The sequence below is a fragment of the Fukomys damarensis genome, unplaced genomic scaffold (genome assembly GCF_012274545.1).
Source record: "Fukomys damarensis isolate Sample0158 unplaced genomic scaffold, DMR_v1.0_HiC HiC_scaffold_38, whole genome shotgun sequence".
Classification (NCBI taxonomy): Eukaryota; Metazoa; Chordata; class Mammalia; order Rodentia; family Bathyergidae; genus Fukomys; species Fukomys damarensis.
The window spans coordinates 35,894,317-35,903,679 of record NW_022900950.1 but is presented as its reverse complement, the minus strand read 5'-3'; the positions used below and the strand labels follow the sequence as shown (position 1 = coordinate 35,903,679).

At 39.2% G+C, this 9,363-nt stretch overlaps 1 protein-coding gene across 6 annotated transcripts in view; it reads right to left on the bottom strand.

Moving 5' to 3' along the window:
• Fry (FRY microtubule binding protein) overlaps window positions 1-9,363 on the bottom strand; it is a 353,736-nt gene that overhangs the window by 51,850 nt on the left and 292,523 nt on the right. For all 6 annotated transcript variants that reach the window (XM_010623889.3, XM_010623892.3, XM_010623891.3 and 3 more), the window contains 5 exons: window positions 8,542-9,149; window positions 7,314-7,411; window positions 6,550-6,720; window positions 3,844-3,984; window positions 508-687 (listed from right to left, as the gene is read on the bottom strand). In XM_010623889.3, coding sequence (XP_010622191.1) covers window positions 508-687; window positions 3,844-3,984; window positions 6,550-6,720; window positions 7,314-7,411; window positions 8,542-9,149 — 1,198 coding nt within the window. The remainder of the gene's footprint in view (window positions 1-507; window positions 688-3,843; window positions 3,985-6,549; window positions 6,721-7,313; window positions 7,412-8,541; window positions 9,150-9,363) is intronic.

The window sequence follows — 9,363 nt, the reverse complement described above, 5'->3', positions numbered from 1 at the left end:
TATATTTGGTTTTTTGAGACAGGGTCTCACTATGTAGTTGAGACTGACCTGGAACTCACTGTATAGCCTAGGCTGGTCTCAAACTCAGTGATCCTCCTGCCTCAGCCTCCCAAGTACTGGGATTACAGGTGTGTGCCACCACGCCTGGCCAGATCATTCCATTTTTTAAGTGTATTTCTAAAAAATATTTTTTTCATTAATAGACTAGTTTCTAATTCTAAATCTGCCAATTGACAGCCCCAGTTAATGTCATACTCAATTTTTTTTTTCTGTTTTGGGTATGGGAACTGATCCCAGGGCCTCATGTATACTAGGCAAGTTATCTACCACTGAGCTATATGCTTTGCTCCTCAATATATGATTAAAATAACAGAACCCAATTTAGGCCTTTAAAGGCTTCATTTGTAATAAATATAAGCCTTCTTTTCTCTTGGCAACTACATTTTACTTTTTTCCTACCATAAATTCATGCTGAAGTTCACAGAAGTAGTTCAGGTAGTTAAGTACCTCTGAAATGTCAAAGTGAAAGTCCAGGGTTTTCCCAGGCAACTCCTTAGAAGCACTCGTCCAAACTCGATGTATTTCTATCTTGGAGAGGTCGCTGTGCTGGTAGGAAGGTAATGCGAGGCTGGCTGACCGAGAAACAACCAGCTTGAGGATATTCAAAGCTTCTCTCCAGTGAATACTCTGCAGCAGATGAAACATTAAGGGTTAAAAATACTTTTAGAAAGTCAACAGTACTAAAAATTCTTATGACTGATCAGAATTCACTGATTTAAAACATACAGAGTATTTTGTTATATGTAAAAGGCAAAGTGATGTGAAAAGACCATTTCTATATAAAATGAGCTACATTTAAGGAAACAAGAATATTTTTTAAAGACTCATTTTGTCAACATTCAAATAAGAATTTAAAATTATGAGGTAATTTGTTTGCTAAGGAGCCAGACCCTCAATAAAACAATCAAACAATCTATGTTATGCTGCTGATCATTCATTCTTTCTCAACACTATCCCTCTCCTGGTTCCAGAGTTTGGGGTCTTTCTACTTTCTGGGTCTTCCTGTTCCATTTGTCTCTTGGGCATCCTGATCTCTTTCCTCACTTCTGTCTTCCTCATTATCTAATACAGGAATCTGGGAGTCCCTCTTAAAATCTGTTTTTCTTTCCTCTGTTAATTTGTTCTCTTCTCTTCACTTGCAACTCAGCTGAATCCTCTCTGGACCTGCTTGGTCTCTTAATTGATCTCAGATCCAGCTACCCTGGGATCTCTCTCCAACTCTTACCAACAAATTCCTCTGAGGGCTCCCCCTGGTGGACAGGCCAAGTTCCAAGTTTTGGAACTCTAGGCCATTGCTGGAGTGCCCCAAACCTGGCAGGCTCTCTCAGCTTCTGTGCTTTTCCTTTCTCGATTCCCTCATTCTGGAAAGCTTTCTTTTTGTTAGTACTTACTAATCTCCTAGTCTTCCTTTAAGGATCAATTTGTTTTCCAGTTTTTGTTTCTCTGACAACTCCACATCAGACTGGACTTGTGGGAGAGGTGCTTCTCTCACCAAAATATTGAGCATAGGTAAACCAAGTTATGAAGTTATTTTTATAATAATAAAATAAAACACATTTCATTTTCTGTTTAGTTCTTCACAAGGAAGGTTGTGGTTTAAATATGAAATTAGCCACCATTCAGGGTAAGAATTGAAGCACCAGAGATAGTTCACAGGCCTCTGACAAAGTGAGCATCCTAATACAACTAGGAAATGGGCCATATGATTTATTAGTAGAAAGATGTGGAACAATCCTGTCTCCTTCAGTTTTGAAACCAAATGCCTACCAAGTGACACAACTATCACAGACAGTTGAAAACGGGGGAAAAAGATGCTTGGAGGGCCTGGGATTTAGCTCAGTGGTTCTGCCACCTGCCCCACAAGTGCAAGATCCAAAATTCAATCCCCAGTATTTAAAAAAAAAGATGCTTGGAAATCATTTATAACATTAAATTATTTGTGTAAGAAATGTGATTGGTAGCCAGGCGCAGTGGTGCATACCTGTAATCCCATCACTTGGGAGGCTGAGGCAGGAAGATTGCTGTTGAGTTCGAGACCAGCGTGGGCTACACAGTGAATTCCAGAGCAGTCTGAACTACACAGTGAGACCCTGTCTCAACCCTCGCCCCCAAATGTGATTGGTGATGTGAAGATGGAATGTCTAAAATTTACTGTATTTTATGCCTTTGTTAACAAGTTTAACTAGAGAAAACCTACCGTTTGCCCTTGGAATCCATAACTAAGTACAACCCTGAGAAAAAAGAGAGGAGAAAATAAGATGTGGAAATGATAGCTGTGCTGTTGCATATGCCCTGTGCACTGAACCCCACAGAGGCCCTGCACGGCTTCCAGGACCTGGGGTCTCTCTTCCTCAGCCAGTGGTCTTTTACTTCAGGTGAACTTCCTGGCACTGTAACATTGCTCTGGTTTGTCTGCTCTTTTGAGATCTACTTTTGATTTCTTTATATTTCACCCCTGATAGTCTCAGGTGTGGTTTGAAAGACACATTATGTGGGTGCTTACTGAAGATCACTAAGTATCCTGCCAGGCAGGTTGCCTGGTGCAATGAAACAACAGTGATGACTTTGGAACCAGGCTGAAACACCAATTCTACCCTTTACTGAGATTTGGGGGTCCACATCTTGTTTTGTTTTTATTAAAATATACACAGAAATACCAACTAATATAATATGCCTCATATTTTAAAATTATTCATATTTTATCACTGTGCTTTATCCACCACACTATTTGTTGCAGTATTTTAAAGTACATGTATGTAAATTTCTTTTTTAAAAATACTGTCTTTTGCAGTGTGTAATAGTTGGATTTGATTTGGGAAAATGGTATATAGAGATCTTATATTTTGATCTTTTCGATCCCTTCTCACCAACCTCCCCCCTCCCCCATCTCAAAACGCTGTTCCTTCTTTCTTACCATCTCGCCTTTATTTTATTTATTTATTTATTTATTTATTTATTTATTTTTTTGATACTGGGGATTGAACTCAGGTCCTTGTGCTTGCGAGGCAGGGGGCGGAACCACTGAGCTAAGTCCCCAGCCCACTCCTTTATTTTACTATTTAATTTATTTATATTTTAGGCTTCTCATGTAAGAGAAAGCATGTGATATTTCATTTTCTGTGTCTGACTTATGTCATTATTTCAAGATCTGTCTATTTTCCTAAAATAATATGATTTAATTCTTTTTTATGGCTGAATAATATTCTGATATACATTTTATCAATTTGTTAAAGGGTATGGAGGCTGTTTCTAGAGCTTAGCTATTATGAATTACATTGCTATAAACACGGGTATTGCTGTAGTATGATAACTTTAATCCTTTCAGGAATATATTCAGGACAGAGATAGCTGGATCTCATGGAATTTCTAATTGTAGTTATTTTTAGGAATGTCCATCTTTACCTTAGTCTCTTCAACTCTGAAGTGGCAATTTTTACTGCTAATATATTGAAGCATCTAGCCTGGAACGTGGCACACATGGAAGTTCCTTCTCCTTGCTCCTGCTGTGAAATGATACTACAAAAAACACCTGCCCCTGCTTCTAGGCAGGTGTGCTTTTAACACAGGGGCTGTGAGCCCCAAGAGGTAGCACTGTATCCCCTGAATGTTAGAAACTCGGCAGGCCCTGCTCTCTCTTTCTCCTCACAACGCCACTCAGTGTGCATCAAAGAACAAATGTGAGGTTTGGTGCTCATATAGTTTTGAACCACATAAAATCTGTAGACAAGTCTCAGCCCTTCTGGGGTGACATGGGCCAAGTAGTGAAGCAATGCAAAGACTCACTTGCACGTATTTTTCAATGGTCTTCAGAACTTCCATATTAAACTGCTTGACAGGAACAACAGAAAGGTCCATGTAGCTGAGCAGACTGTAGATCACTTGCAGGAGGGGCTGCTGCATACTGGGAAGACCTTTCTCTAGCAACTGCAGGAAGCAAAGTGTAGGGCGTCAGTTCTACACCGGACTTTCATATAGAAGCACCCAGGTTCCCAACACACCTTCATCAAGGTGTTGGAAAGTGTCAAGCCTCCCTTAAGGGGGGCAGATAAAACCCTAATTACTGAAGAAATGAAGACAGTCTCAAAGGGGTTTTATAAAGACATAAATAGAAAATATACTCAAAGGAGCATGAGAAAATAAATCTTAAAAGGAAGCATCAGACAGTATCAAAAATTAGAAACTTGGAGACTGGATAAAGAAAATGTATTTTTTTCTACAAAACGGAATACTACTCAGCCACAAAGAATGAGAAATTAGTTATTCATAGGAAAATGGATGCATATTGAGGACATACTCTTTTTATTTCTTTGTTTTTTTGTACTGGGATTGAACTTGGATCCTTGTGCTTGCGAGTCAGTTGGAGGAACCACTGAACTAAATCCCCCCCCCCTTTTTGAGCATATACTCTTAAGCGAAATAAATAAGTCACACGTGTAAAATACTGAATAGTTTCTCTGGTGCGAAAAACTATAATAGTACATAAGATCCTAATGGTATAATTGACAATGTGAAATAGGAAGAAAAGGGCTAAAGGTGTAGGGGAAGTGGGAAGGGTAGGGGAAAGGTAATAAGGGAAAAGAAAAAAATATGAGAAAATGAAAAAATGGAAATAAAATGTTTGTAAATGGGGAGGAAAGGAGGGGATGAAGGGAGAGCAGGGAAAAGGGGAAAAAATGAGAACCAAGACCTGTCATGTGAAGGTACAAGATCCCAATGATGAATGCAACTGTACTGTATACGTAAAATGTACCAATGAACTCAATGAGGGGGAAAAAATACAAACTAAGATAAAAGATACAATTTGTTAGGTAACGAAATTGGCAGAGATTAACAGCTGATACTTAGTATCGCTAAGGAGAAAAGAGAAAAGGCATTCTTAAAAATAACTCTCCAGTACCAACTTCCCTTAGCTCCCGGTAATGGCTCTTGTACTTCCTGTTTCTATGAATTTGCCTAATTTATGTACCTTATATAAGTAGGATGATATAGACATTGTTCTTCTGTGTCTGGCTTATTTTATATTATGCTTATTTCACTTAGTATAATATCCTTAAGTCTTATCTACACTGTAGCATGTAGCATGTATCTCAGCAACACTGTAGCTAAATTTCTTCCTTTTTAAGGCTAATATTCCACTATATGTATATACCACATTCCATTAACATTTTTGCAATTTTTTCATTTGGAGTATGAAACAAATATTGCCCCGTTGTTGTCCTCTCACATTTCACCTTCTTTTAAAAACAAACATCATCTCTCATCTGCCCTTGTAAAGCAGGGTGGTTATGCCAATTCTACCAATACTTCTTGTGTGGTGAGCCATGTATATCCTGTTCGCGCGGACAAGTGTGACCAGGTGATTATCAGAAACGGTAGAGGGGCAGAGTGTCTAAAATCTGAGGCAACCATGGACAGAAAGAACAAATGAATCCAGGCCAAAAGTAGTCTGAACACAGTGCATATGTTCCTGAGCTAGACTGCAAGTAAAACTCTTCAGAGTCCTCTACCAATGCCACTGGATGGTGAGTGCACCATCTCGTAGATACATACTCCCCATCTTGTGGAACCTCTGGGAAAGAACTGATTTAAAAACCTATCTGGAACCTGGACTGGTGACATAACTAAAAGAAAAATTAGAATCGATTACTTTTACCTCTTTGGTAAAGTCCCTGACAAGAGGTATGGATGTATATTCTGGAAGGAAAAGCAATACCAAAAATGCTAAAATAAGTTAGCCATTATCCATCATTTGCCTCATAGATTTCATGATCTTGTGTATTAAATCTGTTGAGAATGGAGGTGCTAAATGGAATATATTTCATCATTTGCCCTACAAAATGCTATATATTTATAGCACTATTGGACAAAGAAGTCAGAGTAGGGGTTTGTGATGAAAGTGCTAGAGACACATTTGTATCAGAACATTACTCCCATTTGGTTTTACCAACATAAAAGGCAATGATTAAAAATTTTATTTCAGGATGTACATTTTTAATTAGTTCAGAGGAAATAATCATTAAACATATGAAGGCACACAGTAACTCCTTAAATCAGATCTGAACACTCAGAGCAATTAGGATAAAATTTTCTCATTTTCACGACAGGTGTGAATTATAGTAAGCAGGTGTTTAAGCTTTGGGGGCAAGCAGATGGAGGTTCAAATGCTAGTTCTGTCACTTTAAATCTGGGGAAAATTACTGCACCTGATCAAGCCTCAGATTCTTTTTCTTTTTTATTTTTTTGTACTGGGGATCAAAATCCTTGTACTTGCAAGGGAGGTGTGGTGCCACTGAGCTAAATCCCTTGCTGCAGCTTCAGACTTTTTATTGTAACAGTATGTATATCACTGCTTTGTTGTGAGGATTTAAAATGATTCCATTAACATCTATAATAATATATTAGGTATCAGTAAAGAGTAGTATCATTTCTATGTAGATATTTTAATCATGGACGTTATAACAGATGTTTATCCTTGGTTTACCAGCTTACCTCTGCCAGGTAGGTAACCATATTCAAGGTGATGTCAGCATAGGCTTCATGAAGGTATCGGCACACCACATTGACCCACGTGGCACAGTCCCTTGTGTAGCTGTGTGTTTTATAAAGTGTCATAACATGTGCAAGATTTGAAAGTTTAGGGTTTTTCTCTTCCAAGCAAACCTTTGAAGATAAGAAAACCAATATGTGGATAAAGCATTTCAATGAATAGGAAGACATGTTAGCAATTTTGCTGTAAATCCTGATTGTCTGGAAAGTAGATTGATACAGTTTTTGGTGGTTACAGAAATGCTTCTCTTACTAATTAGCTAATACAATTTTCACACTTTATTTTTATTTGTTTCTCTGACCCTCCCCTGTCCCTGCTGGCTTGTCTTCCTCCTTCTTTAGTTTTGTTGTGCCAGGGATTGAATCCTGGGCCTTACACATGCTACCAAATGCTCTACTACTGAGCTACACTCCCAACCTCCCCCGGCCCTCTTAAATTTTATTTTAGACAGCGTCTTGATAAGTTGCTCAGCTTGAACTTGAACTTGATATTCTACCTCACCCTCCTAAGTAACTGGGATTATAGGTATGCACCACTGTGCCAAGCAGCACTTGCTTTTCTTCATAATGAAAGGAAAGAAGACAGTGTGCATCAGCTACACAGATACGTACATTGCTAGTGTGTTAGTTTTTGAGAAAATCATTGCCTTCTGGGCCTTCCTGAAGGCCCGAGTGGACTTGTCTGAATGTGAAAACGTACTTCATACCTGAGCAATCCTTTCAGCTACATCCTTACAGAAATGATTTGGATTTTCAAAATGCTGGATTAGCTGAGGCAGGAGACACAAGACATTCAGTGGAAACCCTGGATTAGAGAAGACACAATGGAAACAGATGAATGTAGTATTTTTCAATTGGTAACAATGGGAAGGCACATTACAGATTTTATTCTGATGGGATGTAAAAACATTTCTGATGTAGCTTAAATATGATTTAAAGCAAAATCCATGAAAATATATATTAACTACAACACCATCAGTTATAAAGGAGGCCCTTAAGTAGATTTATGATGCTAACCTGTAGTGATCACCTTGGTATGGTTTGTGAATAAGGATGACTGGCACAGATTTTATTGGTATAGATTGAACTGAGCTGCACTAATTTGAAATTTTTATCAAAAAGTATATTTTAAGAAAAACTGATGTGAGAGGACATTAAGATTGAGTTACAAATTGAAAAGACTCTTTAAAGATTATGAGTAATGGATTAATTAGTACCTCTGAGTTAAAATCTAGCCTGTGAAATGCATTTTGGGTGACTTATCATGGTGTGTTGATTTGGCTTAATTCAAAACAACAGGAAGCCAACACACTTTTCAGGAGGAAAAGAAAAGCAAAGAAAAATAAAAAATTTGAGAATTAAGAAAAAAGAGAAACTATGTAAGAACAATGGGAGTAACAGTGTCTGAAATATTATCTGGAAAGTGTAAAAAACTATGTTCTGGGGTAAAAACTGGAGATTTAATGCAGGGCCATCACACTGAGCTATATTCATTCCCAGCCTTTGCCATTTTGAGACAGACTCTCGCCAAGTTACTAAATTGCTCAGGCTGGGCTCAAACTTGTGATCCTCCTACCCCAGGCTCTCACAGTGCACACTTGTAATCACATGTGAGCATCACCATGCTTGGCTTATGTATAATTTCTGCCTATTTTATGATATTATCTCGATATATCTTCTACAATACAAATAAAGGCAGTCTAAATTTGGGGAGGGGGATGGGATGGAAACCAGGGCTCCCCTGCATGGTTGGCAAATGGTCTACACTAAACTATATCCTTTGCCCCATTATGTAGAATTTAAAAGAAAAAAAATTATCTCCAAAGATCCATTTCTAAGCAGAATTATTAGAAGCAGTAAATCCACAGTATCTTTTTACTGTAAAGATGAACACAGATACCACTAGAACTCTAAGAATGTATGATAAGGCCTTACCAATAGCCTGGGATGAATCCACCATGGATACTTTGGACACTGGTGTCAGCAAGCTGAAAAGCTGCAGGGTAAGGTCAGTGGTGGTGAGAGATGTGAATCCCTTCAGCAGCAGCTGCTGCAACCCTGAGAAGTCAGCCCACTTGAGCTGTGCCTGGAGTTTCTCAAGTTTCTCTCGGTTCTCAGCTTTATCCAGTGGCATATGTGCCAACAGTCGATTCAACAGCCTTAAGGCCATTAGGTATTCAAACTCAAAGTCAGACTCCATCAAGGCCACCGTGACCCAGAAGATGGTGGCCAACAGATTGGTTGGATGGTTTATGTGGGATGGATCGGTGAGACTGTCCTTCAAGGAGGAGGAACTTCTGGTTTTGGAGGACAGGCCTTGCTGGGTACAAGCCTGAATTCTGTCTAAGGTAGCACTTCGAGGTGGGTCGGAAGATCGGTCAATAACACCAAACTTCTTGGGCACAGAGAAGCTTCTCTGATGGCGGCTCCGTTCTGCCGTTGTGGTATTGCCACTGGCAGCTCCAGGGTTCACATTTAGTTGCCCTGTGCTTTTTCTGCTTGCTGTTAGTTTAGTACTAGAGCTTAAATCTGGTGATGAAGAGCTGGGTATAAAAATAAATAAGTTCAACAGAATGTCAACAGGCTTCAGCGAAAAATCAGCCTTTCAGATCTACTGAGAAATTCTGAAGGAAGAAAACCATTTGTTGAAAATACTACTATCTAGGATCACCCGGCGGCGTGCGCGCGAGCTCCCGGCCTGCGTGGGAGCTCCCGGCCTGTGCGACAACAGACCCAGGAAGGACCCAAGGACCCCAG